This window comes from Copadichromis virginalis, linkage group LG18 (genome assembly GCF_057382275.1).
Source record: "Copadichromis virginalis isolate Kocher_CV1m ecotype Utaka linkage group LG18, C_Virginalis_male_GT1.1, whole genome shotgun sequence".
Lineage (NCBI taxonomy): Eukaryota > Metazoa > Chordata > Actinopteri > Cichliformes > Cichlidae > Copadichromis > Copadichromis virginalis.
Window position 1 is genome coordinate 35,340,097 of NC_140635.1, and position 19,449 is coordinate 35,359,545.

General features: G+C 40.9%; 1 protein-coding gene across 2 annotated transcripts in view; it reads left to right on the forward strand.

The window, feature by feature from the left end:
• The window catches only part of LOC146688394 (disks large-associated protein 1-like), a 166,405-nt gene that overhangs the window by 81,071 nt on the left and 65,885 nt on the right, over positions 1-19,449 (forward strand). Inside the window, exon 3 of one of the 2 annotated variants that reach the window (XM_085438640.1) lies at positions 11,531-13,069. In XM_085438640.1, the coding sequence (XP_085294766.1) occupies positions 11,645-13,069 (1,425 nt within the window). In that variant the 5' untranslated portion in view covers positions 11,531-11,644. The remainder of the gene's footprint in view (positions 1-11,530; positions 13,070-19,449) is intronic. The other variant, XM_085438639.1, reaches the window with a different exon arrangement.

A 19,449-nucleotide genomic window follows, 5' to 3' on the forward strand; every position in this document is an offset into this window, starting at 1 on the left:
GGATTCTAAAACCAGACAGCCTATGACTCAATGTCCCACACATGGAAGACTTGCTTGACACATTACAAGGCTAATAGTAAAGATTGCAAGTTATTTTCTTGTGGCCTCTGACAGTGGACTCATCTCTGTGCTTGTCCTGCTACACCTCAGTGCAGCGTTCGAGGCTGTTGACCATAATATTCAATTAGAGCCATTAGAGCATGCTGTAGGTATTAGAGGTACTGCACTGTATCTGGTTTGTATCATATCTATCTAATAGACTCTAATAGATTCCAATTTATTCATTCACCAATTAGTTAAACTGCAGGAATGTCTTAAAGACATAAAGACCTGGATGACCTCTAATTTTCTGCTTCTAAATTCAGATAAAACTGAGGTTATTGCACTTGGCCCTAACAAGCATAGAATTATGGTATCTAACCAGATGCTTACTCTGGATGGCATTACCTTGGCCTCCAGTAACGCTGTGAGGAACCTTGGAGTCATTTTTGACCAGGACATGGTCAAATTATCTCAGAGGGCATTTCACTTCATGCTGAATAGCTGGTTCATGCATTTATTACTTGTAGGCTTCACTACTGTAATTCATTATTATCAGGATGTCCTAAACAGTCCCTGTAAAGCCTTCAGTTGATCCGACAGGGATGAGAAAGAAAGAGCATATTTCTCTGATATTTCATTGGCTAATGGTTAAATCCAGAATCAAATGTAAAATCCTTTTCCTCACCTACAAGATCTTGAATAATCAGGTCCCATCTTATCCTAAAGACCTCATGGTGCTCTACTCATATCACCCCAATAGAGCGCTTAACTCTCAGACTGCAGGTTTACTTGTGGTTCCAAGGATATTTAAAAATAGAATGGGTGGGCAGATCCTTCAGCTTCTAGGCCCCTCTTCTGTGATACCAGCTTTCAGTTTGGATTTGGGAGACAGACACCCTCTCTCGTATTAAGGTTTGGCTTAAAACTTTCCTTTTTGCATAGCATATACTTACTAAGCATATAGTTATAGGGTTGAACTGTCATTTGGTTGTCATTGTGCAATAAGTCAAAGTTGCTGAGGGTTTCTCACAAGTTTCTTCATCACTCACCTTTTTCACAAATTATTTACCACTTTTTATTTAATGATTAACTATTATTAATGTCTGGCTCTCTTCCACAATGTGACTTTGTCTCGTCTTCCTCCCCTCACCCCCAATCGGTTCCAGAGCCTGGTTTCTTCCTGTTAAAATGGAGTTTTTCATTCCCACTGTCTCCAAAGCCCATAGGGTGTCATCTGATTCTTGGGGTTTTTCTGTTTGCTCTGTATTATTGCAGGGTCTTTACTTTACAATATAAAACACCTTGAAGCAACTGTTATTTTGATTTGGTGCTATATAAATAAAACGCAGTTGAATTGAACTTATTTTATCCACATAGTGCTTTATCTGTCATACACTCACACATCAATGCATGCGTCCAATTGACAGTTAACCACTGACCTTCCTAATAGTGGATGACGTGTTCGACCTTGTGAGTTACAGCTGTTCCGTGATGGGTTTAAAATTTGTTTTGAATCCAAAACGCTGCTGAAAAAGTCTCACAGAGGCAGTGGAGATGCTTGACTATCTAGTCCAACTCCACTACAAAAAGGGTAATAACCATGTTGCATTGTGTTGTATGTATATGTTTATATGTGAACATACAGAGTCCTACAATGTGTGGATCTGGTGGCTCTGTTGTGAAGTGGGGCATGGTTTGGATCTTTTTGCTCCTTTAAAGGAAAAGGTCACAGCAAATCAGTGTTGTTCTGATGAAACACTTCTTTTCTGATGGGAGTGGTCCTTTTCAGGATTAATCTACTCCATCCATACTTGCTGAATAGTTTGGTGAATATGAAAAATGTTATTAATATGCTATAAACAATCAACACAAAAATTAAGGGATTATGTTTTTGGCAAATGGCATTCATCACTCCATTTAAGCTCCAGAGAATCTATTCAAAGAAACACTTTCAACTGGTGCATTACACAGACCAACTCAGTTTTATTGAACATAATTACTAAGACCATTATTTGGTTTAGAAAACCAAGATTTATTTTCATTGAACTGCAGATTTAGAGCAGGGGCTTCTACTTGAGTAGTCAGTGTGACAAGTCACAGGTCAGTGGGAGTTGTGGGAGCTTGTTAGCAGTCATTCCACCAGTGGAGCTGTCAAATTGTGTTAAGCAGTGATGTCACTGGCCAAGTAGGAGAGAGCAAACACACGCATAAACACACATTAATGCACCTCAACATCTCCACTACAAGTACAAATACACCCAGCTATGCATGCTGCCACCACTGTGTCTCTCTATTGTTCAGTATTAGCACTGCTTGGTTAGCAGTCTTAGAATTTTCCACTGTTATATAAGATCATAGTGGGGACATTTTAATTACTGTTATCTGAAGTGATAAATGAGGGATGTGTTAGTGTAGTACTAATATAGTGTAGCACTAAATAGAAATGCAAACTATGCTTCCTTTGACATTTGTGTGGCTGATATTACCCCAGATAACTGCTTCTTCTTAATTACCCACTGAGCCTTACAGAGTGTTTATGTGATGAGCTAAAGTTTATACTATATGTATGGTAACTTTATACATTTGATCTATGATTTATGCTCCATTTGACTCAAACAACAAAAAACCCAAGCTATGCATTTTCTAATTGATTCTGCAAGAAATCGCTTATAATTATTTAGCTTTGGTTGCAGTACTACTCTTCTTGAAACGCAACGTGTGTACAGTTTATTACTTTTCTGTAACCAGTCACCTTTTAATCCAGTGTAAGTGACTGAATCAGCAACATTGTCACAAAAGGAAAATATTTTTTCACTATTGGTCTGTCAGTTAAACAATTTAGATATGTTACTGTTAAGATGAGAGAACAACTTAAGATTTTCACATTACAAATGTTATGAGTGAAGAAATAAATTAAATTTTGAGAATTAATTTACTAATATGTTGTTAACTTCAATTGTGACAGACTGTGGTTTGCAAAAACAAATATCTGGAATATAAGCTGACTTTCATATACAGTAGCTACATTGTGTGCCTGCCCAAAAAAATAAAACACACACTCACAAAAACCCAATTAGCCTGGTAGCATTTTCCTTTGAATAACATGTCACACTACAAATACAGTACCATGCAAAAGTATCAAACCACCTCTTATTTCTTTATATTTTATTTTCAATGAGCCGGACTTTCTTGCATATTTTTAATGGCCTTGAGCCATAGTTCTCCAGTTTTCTGAAAGTCTCTCAAAATTCTTCTTTGGACATTGGCTGCTTTTTCTCTTATTTGTAGTCCAGTCCTTGTATCACATTGTTTTCAGAGTCTTGTTTTTTTGATTGTTGACAAGATGCCAAAATGCCTGGAAACAGGAAGAAAAGCCTGTGCATCTTATATTACACAAGAACTGAACTGGAGTGGTAAATGGACTGATTCTTATACAGCGCTTTTCTACTCCCCCAGACTACTCAAAGCACACAGTATACAACATGCCACATTCAAACAAGCACTGTTTCTATGCTGTGAAGTGCTTTCTAACTACCATTCAGACACATTCATACTCTGATGGATACATCGGAGAGCAACTTGGTTAATATCTTGCCCAAGGATATTTGGCACGCAGACTAGGGGAACCCAGGGATCAAACCACCAACCTTCCAATCAGTAGATAATCTGCTCTACCTCCTGACCTATAGCAGAGAGCAAATATCAAACTATGCATCAGGCTCTGTCATCCTCTGGGCTGCATATTAGTCAACTTTGTTGGGGATCTTAGCAAAATCGATGGAATTAGGAAAGCAAAAAACTTCCAACAGATTTTGATCCACCATACAATACTATCTGCTTCCAAGCAAAAATACTGTCAAATCCAAAGAACCGTCCAAAGAACCAATGAGCATATGCTGTGGTATCCATCTCTTCATGGTAGGTGTGCAAAATTATTTCATTTACCGTTTATTTTTTTCAGATCACAAGGCGCACTGGATTATAAGGTGCATTAAGCAAAACAAAACAGTCAGATGAGTCAAACTATACTCAACTCATTCTTCTTGCTTCCTCCACTTCCCTACCATTGATTCATTAATGTTCTTGCAGCTGCTCTATTCCCATGTTGTTACAGTATATTAATGACTAACCTCATATTGTGGATGGATTATCTCAGTTGTTCTCCTGACTGAGGTCTTGTCTGTTTACAGCATCCTGCCACGCGATTGCATTTGTCCCTAACCATCAGGAACCCTCACGTTAACTTTTATCGAGTGAAAAAAAGTTCATCCTCCAGCTTCACTGTTTATGTTATGCTAACATAGCTGTGTCGCTAGCGATCACGTAGCACATCCTTATATACCAGCTAGCCCAACTTCAGTAACCCTACAAACGTCACTGCTGTTTAGTTTTGTGTCTTCATTCATGTTGGAAGTGATAGGAGAGCTGTATGTTTTAATTTGTTTCAGAACATGCTATATCAGGTTCAGGTGGAAACTAGCGAGCTAACTTCCTGTTAACTTCTAACTCCTTTAAACTTAATAAATTTTGTTTTCATGGATGCCTGGATGTTACACCTGGTAAAGCAGCAACACTGACCATTTTATTAAAGAAGAAAGAATTTAGACAGTTTTTAACTCTCAGTGATGCCGCAGTGTTCGTTAGACTTTGGGACCTGAAGCGGAGTTTGGACCCAGATTACTCCGCGAGGCTCCTGACTACGGTAGCCACAAGGCTCCGATAATCCATCAAGCAGTGCAGTGCGGCGTCATAGCTTACCAAAGTCGTACTAAAACATTTTTTGACTGATTTTTGAGTTCTGTGTACCACATAAAATCTGTTCAAGGTCAGTAAGCACAACCAGAATTAATACATAAGGTGCACCAGATTATGGTAAATGGCCTGTATTTGTATAGCACTTTACTTAGTCCCTATAGACCCCAAAGCGCTTTACACTACATTCAGTCATCCACCCATTCACACACACATTCACACACTGGTGATGAAGCTACATTTAGCCACAGCCACCCTGGGGCGCACTGACAGAGGCGAGGCTGCCGGACACTGGCGCCACCGGGCCCTCTGACCACCACCAGTAGGCAACAGGTGAAGTGTCTCGCCCAAGGACACAACGACCGAAACTGTCGGAGCCGGGGCTCGAACCGGCAACCTTCCGATTACAAGACAAACTGCCAACTCTTGAGCCACGATTTGCACTATCAATTTTTGAGAAAATTAAAGGATTTTAAGTTCACCTTGTATTGCAGAAAATGCAGTATATAGAATGAGAGGTGGAGATGTTATCAGAACAAGAGTGACATGTGGTGGATGTCTAAAAGCTGTTTGTAAAGTGCCAGTACTTGAACAGATCCAGACATATTTATGCTCTGAAATAATACTGGGATGTTATTGAAACAAGGCAGAACTGAACTTAACATAGTTCGTCAGCAGTAGGGAGCAGGAGAATCCCAACGTAAGATGCACAAACGGATACATCTTGATTTCCTTTTTCCAGTGAACAGAACAGGTTCCAGTATTTCACGCTTTTAGTCACATTTCTGCACAGAGGTTAGTAAACAATAAACACATCTCACAATAACAGTATCTTCATTAACACATGCACTGCTTGGGATATGATGGCAAATAATATTTTTTGTTCTATTACGTATTGCACAGGTCAGCTGTTACACACATATCATTTTTATATGGAGGAATAGTTTTTAAACAATGCATTTCTCCTCTAATAAGGAGAGATGCATAAATAAGCCTCACTTCTCAGAACCACACACAGTTCTAGCAGTTTCTGTCTAACCCTTACATCATGAGCATAGCTTCTTCAGCCTCCTCTCGTGTATGCAGTATGAACAAGCACTTGGCTTTCAGAGAGAAATACTAGTGTAAGTGCAGGTTTTACACACACATTACTCATTCCCCTTTTCAGCTGCAAATTTTGCGACGCTCTTGGTAGAATGCTGGTCATTGCTGAAATGTATGAACTGCATCTTTGTTTGGTTATCAATTATAAATTTCCCCGTTTGATGTGGGCATTCAGTGTGGGTCATAAACTGTTTCCTAATCAAGCTGACTGTTCACGGAAAGCAAGTTACCCTCAGGTCATTGGGAAATATTCAAGTTATCTCAAGTGGCCAGTCTGCCCCCAGCTCTGGCACTACCCCTCTAATTTATAAGGCAAAGGATGTTCAAAAGACCCAATCAATTTGCTGTATTATTACAAACATTTCAGATGTAATTTTTACCTTGTCCTCTTTCAGTCACAGCGTGATAGCGGACGGACTCAGTCTTATCGCGTTTTTTAATCCCTGTTGTAGAGCCATGTTCATGCTCTACAGACAGAAGCTATGTCAAGCTCTACGTACAGGTGCGCTCAAAGTTAGAGAACATTGCATGTATTTACAGTGAGTAAACAATAATTTCCAAATGACCAAACAGCTGAGACAGTTGACACTGCTTTTCTTCTTAGCTTCAAATTAACCAGACTTTGTTAATTTCTTAGCACATTTTTAGTTATGAACCAAAGCATACACAAATCCATATGCATTCATTGCCTTTCACACAGTGGTCTGCTACAGCTACAGTATATCGCTTTCAATTCGCTTCAGTTGTATTTATATAGCACCAAATCACAACAACAGTTGCCTCGAGCTGCTTTATATTATGAGGTAAAGACCCTACAGTAGAAAACCCCTATGAGCAAGCGCTTTGGCAATAGTGGGAAGGAAAAACTCCCTTTTAAATGGAAGAAACCTCTGGCAGAACTGGGCTCAGGGAGAAGCAGCAATTAGCCTCGACCAGCCTGGTGTGAGGGAAAGAAGACAGGACTAAAGATACACTGTGAAAGAGAGCCAGATAATAATGATAATAACTAATGTTTAAATGCAGAGTGGTGTATAAACGTAAGTGAAAGAAGGTGAGTAAAGAAGAAATGCTCAGAATCATATGAAACCCTCAGAAGCCTAGACTTAATGCAACATACACAAGGGAAGATTTAGGGTCACCTGATCCAGCCATGACTAATGCTGTGTCAGAAAAGAAAGTTTTAAGACCAATCTTAAAAGAACAGAGGGGTTTGTCTAAAAGACACATTGATGATTCAGTGCGTCTTGGCTTGTATTATGTGTGCATGTCTTAGTATTATTGTAAGGTTTTTGAATTATTGTAGGATCTTTACCTTATAACAAAAAGGAGCTTAAGGTAACTGTTGTTGTAATTTTGTGCTATATAAATAAAATAAATATGAATCGAATTCATATGACAGTTTGGCAGTCAGAAATCATGCTCCTCTTCTACTAGTAGAGCTGTGCATGTTTTTAATTGGTCATACACTGTCAATGACACCCTTATCATGAGAACATACTTGTAGCTCAGTTTGGAAATCCTCGGCTGACTTATCACGGGGATAGCTATGTTTATGTGACTGCTTAGTAGGATTACTGATGCTATGGTAAGAGAAGTTAGATAAGGAAAAGCCTGATCTAAATTTACTTTGGACTACAGTTCCCAGGGCTAAATAAAACAAATAAACAAACAAATTCAAAAACCCTATGAAGTGCAGCTACTCCAGCAAAACAAAGTGAAATACTGAAAAAATACTGAAAACAACAGAAAAACAAATTAAGATCCCAACAGAGAAAGCTAATAATGCAGGAGATGAGTAAATCTCTGATCTCAGATGAGCGAAATAAAGTAAACAGAAAGCTATGAAGCATGAGCCTATGCAGGAAATTAAACAGCTAAAGAACCCTTTAAAAAAGATTATTCTGCTAGATATGATAACCTTATGTGATATGATGCATGCTTAACACCAAACTTATGCAACTACTAAAGCTAGAGACTGAGAGGATCTGTGACCTAGAAGCTACAAATACTAGAATAGCAAATGGTAAAAGGACTGGTTCCTATATAGTGCTTTTCTCTGACCACTCAAAACACTTTACACAACTTGCCTCATTCATCCATTCACACCAGCACTTTTTTCTATGCTCTTTCTATGTAAGTGCTTTCTATCTAAGATTCACACACATTTATACTCCAATGGATGCATCGCAGAGGCTTAGTATCTTGCCCTGTTTGGCATGCAGACTGGATCAGACGGGGACAGAACCACCAAACCTCCAATTAATAGATGACTTGGCTGTTTGTCTTAACATCTTGGAATACTTTCATCAAAAAAGGAATACTTTCATCTGAAAATGTGGATCTATGTGGATTGTATAGACAGGAAAAAAACAAAAAACAAACAAATCTTGTCTGGTCTGGTGTCTATTGATTTCTGCAACATTTGGATCATGCAGTGAGAATCTAGTGTAAACGACTTGGAAACATGGATGTACCTTGCTTTGTATCAATGGTTTGAGATGCTGGTGGTATAATTCCGATTATTCAGAAACGGAAGAAATATAAAATGACATCAATCACCCTCATTTTGAAGCTCCAGGGAGATTTTGCCTCATGGGGTGAGGATGAAGGTGGCACATCAACCCAAAACTACACAGGATGGCAGTTGGGATCACAGTCACCAAGAACACCATTGGTAACATCTCTGAACATCAAAATGATTCAAAGAAGGCTTGGGAGAAAATGGGGCTTTTCAGCATCAACTCAACCTGTTTGGAGGAAGAGAAATGCTGAGCATGGCCCAAGGAACATCATCCTCACAGTCAAGATTAACATAAATCAGTTTACAGCTTTTATGTAATGTGGTGTTTTTGTGTTGTTGATATTTTGTCTCTGTCCATAAAAAAATATAATTCCTTTGAAAGTGAGCAACCTTACAAATTCAGCAGATGATCAAATAATTATTACCCCAGCGTATCTGTAAAGTCATATGACACAGAACACCAGAAACCATCACTGCCCATAAGACAGATCTAATGAAATAAACCTGTAACCTGTTTATATTAATGATGAGCCTATGGGGCTTTGTTGTCCTCATTAACAATGTCTCAAGATTAAAAAAAAAAAAAAAAGAGGAAAAAATCTGTCCAGTAAGAAAACTCAGAAGGAAACAGTCATGTGTGGAAAAGTCATGGATCACAATTGAAAAGAGGATATATGTAAAAAGAAAAATGTACTTTATAAGGTTCTAAAACAGAACTAAAGTAACAGTGGCAGGATCAGGTAACCCTGCATTCTCCTTTATTTGCGCTGCAATAGGCACAGGCTGCTAGGGATTTCCCATGATGCACGTAGTGTTTCTTCCTCCAAACACCAACGATTTTGGACCCTAAACTGTATATTGCTCTGGAAAATGTTCAAATGGTTTCTAAATGCAGTGGAACGGGAATTGAATGGTTTGATGTAAATCAAATATCACTACATTACAGCAAAATAAAGTAACAGGGAAATAAAAAAATAAAGTCAAAATTATGATGAATGATATTCAGAGTATGAAACCAAATTTCTGTGTGTTAATTGAATATATATTATGTTGGAAGGCTCAATGTAAACAGGTGTAAAAGCAAAAATGTCCAAAACCATATCATATAAAACTAAAGAGATGTTTGATCTAAATAGTTATTTATATATACAATGTTGGTCCCTAGTCCCATATATAACCTACTCTGTGGCATTATAGAGAAACAGAATTACAAAATTAACAAGAAACTAACAAACATAAAACCCCCACAAATACAGCTTAAATGGTACAGAGGAAATTTACAACAATTATAAATGGACTGGATTATTATGAGCCCACCGTCTTGCTACAAAACTTAAACTTACTTGTCTTCAACATTGCACTGGTAATGTACAAAGAAAAACAATCTTCTTTCAAACTTAAAGTATAATTATCATTGTTCATGAAAAATTAGTTTTGTCTTTTTTTTCTTTTTTTTGGTCATGTCTGCTGGTAAAGTTTAGAACTGTCTGAAACTGTTGACATTTGCAATATGTTGTATATAAAAAGGGTAGGTTTAATAAGCTATAGTAAGGTGTATTAAGGTGAACTCAGCCCTTACCTTTTCTATCAGTAATTCTATATATGCAAACTCTGTACATATAAAGCTTTGAGAGTTTGCTATAAAAATTAGACTCACTTTAAACGTGATCAATTTTAGCTCAGAGTATCTTTTTGAAAACCCTTAAAATGTGTTCTTCCAACAGGGACTTATGAGTTCTGGTGGCTTAAACAGCAATAATTTATGTTGGATTTCTTCTTGAGCCCCAAGGCCACCGGGGAGCAAAGGGGATGAACTGCAGTTTAACCCTCCGTCAGGTCTTTTATGCAGATATCGACCTGTGTGGTATCCACAGAAACCTCAGAATCTCAGCTAAAAGCTCATATAAACCATTTCTACAACGACCAAACGCTAAAGAGCAGTTACATAATTTCGCAAAAGTTCACTAAACACAAACAATGGAGGTAAGAACTCACTCGACTTCGTGTAACCGGATAGACATTGCCTAGTTAGCAACCAGAGATCTCACAGATTCGAAATCTGCAAGTTTCACCACGCTCCGACCAAAGTTCATTGAACCAGTGGCAAAGAAGACCACAAACATGCATAACTTTCCATATGTGCTAAAGCAGAAAGCCGTTTAGCTGAGCGTTTTCCTGCGCTGTTCCCCACCAATAGCCGATAGCTGTAGAAACTGATAATGGCGGTGCTAACACAATGCATCAGAGCCACATCAACAATCCCCATTTTCAGCCAAGTTACAGTCACATTACTGGATTGTGTCTTACTTTTAGGGTCATGTGGAGTTTTCGACTTGCAACTTCTGATTGGAACTGATGTGAAAATGGCATAATTACAGTGATTCTATTGGCTCAAACTATTAAAAAGAGGTGTCAATCATGCAAATCAGCCAATAGAAGCTGAAGTTACAGCCCCTCAGAATTTAAGGCACCAAAACCTATTTAAACTGTCTATGGCGCACGGCAGAATAGGCCGTTGGATGTGAGTGTGTGGGTAATTCTTCAAAAATATTCAAAAAACAAGCATTTTTAGACATGCAATTGAGTTTAAATAGTGTCTGCTGTTCAATACCTCAAAATTTTAAATTCACACGTGGTGTCAGAGTGTGCCAAAATTGGACAAACTAGACAACGTCTGAACATTTATTTATTTATTAAAAGCGCAAAAATTTTTCACTGTTTCACTTCAGAAGCATAAATCTTTGCACTTTTCATATGTTGATTACTGGTTTTATGAATTTAAATGTGAACCAAAGTATATTTTCAAAGTGGTTATATGCTAAAAAAAATAACAAATAACTTGAGGAAAAAAAATCTACTTACTTTTTCTGTGTTCCAGCCTCAGTAACTTTGACACAGTAACATCCGTTGTAGTATTTACACCTCTGATGAAATCTCACAAATGTTAACTTTGTTTTGATACCAAGATTGTTTACACAGAGTTTGTAATTGCAGAGAAACACTCCACTCATTTTGGGCATGTCTTTTTTGAGCAGGAAGCTCAGAAAGCCCCTGGTGGCTTAACTGGTTATTAACTGATCTTTTGTTGCTTCTTCTCTCCCTTTCTTTCAGAGTCTGTAGCTCTCTGCTCAGGGACAGTCTTCTGCAGCCCTTCTGTGATCACAGGCCTACCTGGCATTTCTCATCCATATCCTTCTTCTTTCCATTCACCCATCTTTCCCCGTTATGAAAGGCCTGTCCAGTAGCCGGGGTCACCATCATGTGGTCTCCTATGAACCATCATATGATCCACTGGGTCACCATGTTGACCGCAAGCCATATTTGATCAGTCAGATGGACATGCCTGTGCCCATTCCCATGCCACATCCAGCTGAGCTGCCCTACTACAATGCTCAGCGTACCTCATACCCCTCTGACAGCAACAGCATCGTCCCATATGGAACCTTCCCCAGGAGGTGCCACTCTACCTCCTCATCTCACCATCCTGAGGTAAAGGATGAGTGTATGGCCATGGTACCATATGTAGGAGGAGGAGGAGGAGGTGGTGGTGGAGGAGGAGGAGGTGGAGGAGGCTATGGGGGTAAAACACCCACTCGGGTACCAGCAAACTTTGTGGACCCGTTTGAACGTCAGCCATCATTTTCCAGAGATGGCTACCATACATTGCAATACAAACGAGGGGTGCAGGCCCACAGTGGGGGGATGGGGGCCAACAACAACAATGACAGTCCAGGGAGAATTCGCCATCTTGTCCACTCAGTCCAGAAACTCTTCACCAAGTCACATTCATTGGAAGGGCCACACCACACACAGTCCTCCAAGGGGGCCAATAATGGGAGTGTTAATGGTGGTGGTGGTGGCGGTGGAGGAGGTGGTGGTGGTGGCTCGAGGGCCAGCCCAGAAGGTGAAACTCCACCAGTGGGAGTGCGCCATCGGAAACGCAGTAAGAGCCGTGAGCGCTGTAGATCAGCAGAGCCCAAGCATCGAAGCCACCACCACCACCACCACCAGCTCCACGGCTCAGCATCTGCTCCAGGCTCTGGATACTGGAGCTCAGATGACAACCTGGAACGGGAGCTGTGTCTCTACCACCCTCACCACCACCAACCTCCACCCTCACCCTCCCCCTCCATTTCCCCCTCGCCTATTGCCATGACAATAAGCCGGTATCCCGGCAACAACCCAGACAAGTTCCCCCAGACTCCCCTCCCCAGTCTCTCCTCCTCGCAGTCCCAGCAGTACTTCATGATGGACCCTTACGGCACACTAAACGAGCACACACACACCCACGCACACCATGGCCACACACACCACCATTCTGCACTCAAAGCCTCCTGGAGCAACAACGATGTGAAGTATGCAGCGTCGACAGCATGTGTGCCAATTAGTGGTAGCAGCAATAACAGCGGTGGCGGTATCGGTGGAGGAAGTGGCTCCTTGCTTCCAGTGGGTCTTGTGGACGGGCCCCTTGTGAAGAAAGGGCCATGGTCATCAAGCCTAACGGTGAGCAGGGCCCGAGAGGTCTACACCAACAACAGCAGCCACAACCAGCCACGAGCCAGCGCAGGATCCGGTAACCTAAACCTAGATAGAGCTCTAGTCAAATCTAAGGGCAGTCAGCAGCAGGAGCGCGCTTGCCATTTCTTACAGGTAAATAATTCCTCCCCAACCCCCATTCAAATCCAGTCAATTCACCTTCTCCCCCCTCTGTTGATTCCCTTTTCTCCACAACTTACTTTTTTCCATCAATGCTTCCTCTAAGTCAGTGGTGTCCAGTCCTACAGTTCCAGGTAGACAAGGGCAAACCAAGTGGAGTCCATAAGTTTGTTTTTAGTTTAGCAGATATGTGACAGGTTTTTGCTCTATCAATGCCAAAACAACTGGGCACTTGACAGCCCTTTTGAGAAAAATCACTACAAAGACTTCATGAACTCTTAAAAGATTAACACACAAGTCATAAACACTTCTCTTAGATATCTAACTTAATAATAAATAATGTAATTAATTATCATAATATGTGCTCTGTCAATCAGGCACTGTATGACTGATTATTTGTATTCAAAAGTGGGAGAGCAGTAGAGTGATCAAAGACTGAAACTAACTTAAATAAACTGGAAAATAGATTTAATGACAGATATTTCTGGACAGTTTAAGAATGCTCCTACCATGGGAAACCCAGTCATCACAAAATGATGAATAGACGGCAGTGATGGAGGACTTCAGCAAGGGCCTTTCATGCAGGTTAGCTGAAAGAAACATGACCCAGGATGAAATATGTTTCAGTTTAGGAGACAGGGTTTAGTAAGCGATTGCTTAGGTTCTTTGAGAGTTTGTATGTTCCTATGTTGTTTGGTGTTCTGTTGGAGTGAAAACTGCAGATTTACATGACTGGAAAGTACTACTGAATATCACTGACTATAACTGATGGCACACTAGAATAATGAAGGCTTCGCCACATTCATCAGCTTACAACTCTGAGAACCTTTTGACAATGTAAAAAAATATCATATTTATACCACTTATACTATTATATTTAGATAACCCTGGTATTTTCTTCTTTTAAATCAATGACTTAAATACAAATAATTAAATCATTTTATTGAATTAAAACTGATTTCTTACAAATACGATTAGGTGTTTTAGAACATATTATTTGTAAATTGAGAAATCTGACTTCATGAGTGTTTGCACAGAAATGCAAGTAGTGGTGATAACTGCATCGTCATACTGATAAGTTCAGGACACATAAGAGCTATAGTTACTTGCTTCTTTCACATTGAAAGCAATAACAAGTGGAAGCTAGAAACCCCCCCTAAAAGCTACACCAAACACCACCCATTTACATGCTGGGCTTTAAAAGTAAATAAACAAGCAAACCAATGAAAAAGCAACAAGGATTTCAAAATCAGACTGAAAACTGTGAAGATCTACTGCTAAAAAGACAAAAAGTACTCTGGCATTGATGTTTATTTTTTGTCCCAACCAATATTCTATCAAACATGTGTTGCAGACCGGGACAGCAATATACAACATAACACGATTCTTTAGAAAGTTTACTTCAGGAAAATGTTCATTAAAAGAAAATCAAAAGAGCACACATGCGTATGTGAGTATTGGGAAGATAGGGAACACCACCAAAGACAAATCAACCGCAGGTCACTGCTTTAGTACTTCATTAGCAGTCTTAATTTGGGTTTGGGCCTGGTTATCTTTGCACATAATAGGAGCACTTAAAAACAATCTGTTAAACAACATTAAGAAAAACCCCACACTCACTAGTAACAGTGCAGTATGTACTCAGAGTCAGGTGATATGGATTTGTTCTAGTGTGTCCAGACCCTTAGAGGGAACATTACTCCCTACCACCAGTCTACTACTCTTGTCTCCCAAGAACCCCACTGCCACCTACTCCTCTTCTCTACCACTTCCCTCTCTGCCTTTCCTCCACTCACCCAACCCACTCCCACGCTTCCACCTACCTTCTTGCCACCCACCAACCCACCTCTACTTCCTTTACTTCCTCTTGGTTTGGAGAGCCTCCCTCTTCCTTCTCCTCTTCCTCCTCTATCCTCCTTTTGCGTTGAAGAGAGAAGTAAGTGCAGAGCCAATAGCAGCCTTACTCTCTGAATGCTAGGTAATGACATGAACTCATGAAGAACAACATCCTTTCCTGTTTGTAGAGTTCATTTTTAATTTAGTAGTGTTTCCCTTCCTGCCTCGCTACCAGTTACCCTGACTTTCTCAATATTTTTTGTTGGATGAATAAATTAATTTTGCTGTTATTTGAAGTGTCGTGTTAAACTAAGTGTTGGGGAGGTATTTAACGCCACACAGGGAGTAGAAGTGTCTGGCAGTTACCTAATGGTGCTGCAAGAAAATGTTTTAATGTAATTACTTGATATATACAGTACATTCTAAAAAAAAAACATATGTAGCAGGATTTGTGCTGCTGGAAAATCTGACACCATCCAAGAAGCACTTGGTTTGGTGCAATTTTCACTTTCTATTATTTGCATCGAATATACGATCATATTTCCGATCATTTTTACTATACTAGTTGTGTACTCAGATTTCTTGGTGGCAGTCATTCTCCAAAGTGTATGAACTGGGATATTCAAGTGATAAACAAACATAGCATTCAGTGTACCTGTCTACAGACACGTCTACATCAAAGACCCACAATGGCCAGAGAACAATGTTGCAGATGACTTTTCTATATGCTGTTCAGTGTCAAGTTGGATATCATTAGCTATTTGCGCCTTCATTTCATTTCATGTTGAAGAGCAGAACAAATGACATCTTATGGCAGGATGAAGACATCAGAAACAGACAAAAGATGATCTAACCACAACACAAGCCTAGTCATTAATTAATCGTGTTGCTGCATGACTGGGACCTCCAAAGTTGTGATCGTAAGCATAACGTGCACATCAAAATCTTAGTTAACCAGACAGCAATCTTTTTTGAAGCATTCAAATACTCACAGCCCACAGCTTATAGTGTACGCCACGAGTTTTTAAAAATTTGGCTTAAGGACATGTTACATATGAATATTGCTAACAAAAAGCTTGAGAAGCAAACTATGATAACTGAATAGTCTTGATGCATGCTCAATCATCCAGGTAAGTAAATCTCCAAAAGTTGATTCTGTTCATCTGGACGTAGCGTTTTGTGGGAGAGACGTACAAGCTTTAGGCAGTCCTTGCCAAAGTGGGTTAAAACATCTAAAACGTCTTTGGCCAACCCACTTTTAGTCATTGTGCAAATGTACAGTTTATAAGGTTGGAAACCTGCAGTCAGCTGAGACTGAAGAAGTCACCTGGATGAGTGACGAAATGTTTCTCCCAGTGAAAACGCTACGTCCAGATGAACAGAATCAACTTTTTGGGATTTCCTTACTTGGATGGTTGAGCATGCAAGGCATTTCATACCTGGCATTAAAACACTGGACACAGTGTCCACCAGTGTTAACAGAAATATGTCTATTACAATTTCCATCTGCACAGACTAAATGTCAGAGTGCAACATGAGTTGAATTTAGCTACCCGGCATATGGCTAAGTAAATTTAGGGTTAGGCTAACCCTAACCATAGACATTGTTTGACAACGAAAAATCTAAAATGTTGATGTGATTGGCACTGGGCTGCTTTTTGTAATTCAAAGGGACAGAGATGAGTGACCTGTAAAACCTCAGGTGACTGTGTTATGCCTGTCTCAGTAATTCCCTCTCAACATCAGTAAAAGGTCTGACTGCCACTGCTTAATATGAAAAATAAGGTATGCAGAAGTAGACCCACTTCAAAGTTCCACTGTGTAACTGATAGTTAGTTAAATAACCTCCCCAGTACCTGCTTGTGTTTATGTGTTATTCTGTTTTGCAATGTGGTATAATCTGCAAGTGTGTTTGTGTGTGTGTGTGTTGATGCAAGCTCTTTGTGAGCATTCACGCTGCTAAATACAATACTAAACCCCACAATCACAAACTTTATTTTTAGAGCTTTCTAGATTTGTAATCCTTTGTGAGGTTGCCCATTACCTTTTCAAGAAACCAGTGAATAATTCCTGGCAACACAATGTATCTTAGTTCTCTAGAGGAACAATCGTGACCCAAGCTGAGGAGACAAACGTGGAGACAAATCACCGTTTTAAAACCATTATGCAAAGATAGAGGTCAGCTCATAGCCAAACCCACTGTGGACACATGCCATTCATTTCTGGTTAATCAACTTGAAGATTAGTAGTAAAGAAAATACTGAAACATCAGTAGGCTAAACAGGTGCATTTTGAAGTATTTCAGCATTATTACATTAGATGCAATTTTCTAGATGTAGATATTCCACATAGCTTTGTGTGCTGGCTCACTTTTATCAACAGGAACAGACCTTAAATAAGGACTGGCCAATCAGCTCCGTAGTCAGGATGGTCCTATCATCCCCCGGTAGGACTATAGATAACCAGTATTGTTGGGTGGCAGAGGAGGCTGTAGCAAGAAGGACCTGATGCTTAGCAGTTTGATGACAGTCATTTTTATTTGCAATGCTTTCTGCTCTTTAATCTACATGCAACTTTTAAGCTGTCCCCTACAGCTCACTCACACCACACAGCTCTCTCCTCCAGGCCCGGCGGCTACTGAAATAGGTAAGGTGTAGTTAGTGTGATGAATAACAGGTGAACCCACTGCTCAGAGGGTGAAAGGGCAGACCAGGAGGTAATAACGAACGGAGTCAGCCATCCACTGGATTTTCTCCAACTGGTGCCCCAGATGCTGTACCTCCCTCCATCCAACTGCACTTGTCTTCAGGTTGACTGTAAGCCCCATCTGCCTGAGGGACTCCAGGACCACAGCCACCCACTGCATATGCTCCACTCAGGTGTCACAGTGGATGAATAGAATAGAATAGCTTTATTGTCATTATATGACATAATGAAATCACAATTGCATGTCCCTTTAAAAATCCATATGAACCCTCACCCTCCCCCCTCCCAAAAAAAATGTAAAAGTAAGATGGCTGATGATGATCAAATCACCCAGATAGGCACCAGCATATGCACTGTGTGGATGCTGCACCCAGTCCATGAAGTGCTGGAAAGTGGCTGGGGCTCCAAACAAGCCGAACAAGTGTGATGAATTGATACAAATCATACAGAGTAGAGAAGGTCATCTTTTCCTTGGGCTGTGGAGGCAAGGAAATCTGTCATTATCCCACAGTTAAATCTAGTGTTGCGAAAAGGCGAGCAGTGCTAACTGGTCCAGGAGCTCATCGACCTGGGGCATTGGGTAGGCGTCAAACTTTAATAGGGTGCTCTACGAGATTGGTACTTGTAGGGGCTAGAACACATCTGCAAAATGCTGTTGCAATTGTTTAATAATAATAATAATGGATTGGATTTATATAGCGCTTTTCAAGGCACCCAAAGCGCTTTACAATACCACTATTCATTCACTCTCACATTCACACACTGCTACGGTTGTAGCCACAGCTGCCCTGGGGCAGACTGACAGAAGCGAGGCTGCCATATCGCGCCATCGGCCCCTCTGGCCAACACCAGTAGGCGGTAGGTGAAGTGTCTTGCCCAAGGACACAACGACCAGGACAGAGAGCACGAGGATCGAACTGGCGACCTTCCGGTTACAGATACGCTTCCCAACCCCCTGAGCCACGGTCGCCCATGGCATGGTTTGACATGGTCATCGCAATAGCGTCACAAGACCGCTCCATTGGAAAATCCTCCAGGGAATTATCAGAACTGGTGGGTTCTCCCATGAAGGCCCCGCTGTTTCCTCCTCCCCAGAGTCAGCGTTAGATGACCTCACATCACTGCTGAGCACAGCAACAGACCCTGCATGTCCCTACTGGCCACATTCGCACTGCCCCATTAATCTACTGAACTCGATCCAATCTGTTCCAAAATTCAAAGGGTGCATCAGGCTTGAGCTAACTACAGCCTTCAGTCTATGTGTTGTGCCTGACATAATTAATTTCAACCGGTCCCATGGGATATTTATGAATGTCCACATGCACACACCTAACCACCACCCACTCTGCCTCCAGTAATGCCCCTGGACTAACTAGGGTTTGGTGGACCACAAGGCCACCAAGGCCTGGCATATACTCCCTTGGCACCTTACCAGTATGCAGTCTGTCTCTCTTGGGACCGGAGGACGGTGTCAGAAGGAACATCTGTCCCACCTCCATTACTGGGCAATCCTGGCAAATGTGTCCTGTCATGAAATCTTTTCCTCAGGGGCGGGACTGGTCGACTTCCACTGGCCACAGCTACTCTCGGGACTGCCCCAGCTGCACCACCAAGTGATCTTCAGCTAGGGTCACGGCAGTTTCAAGGCTCGCTGGCCAGTGATAGCCGACCCACTCCGCTCTGCTGAGAGCCCCTTCACGAACTGTTCATGCACTACCACATCCAGCAGTCACACCTCTTTCAGCATGGGGTTGGGCTGCAGCCTGCAGTGTGTGGCATCGTGCAGCCACCTGGCGTAGGTGAGGGGCCTGTCTCCCAACCCCAGATGTTCT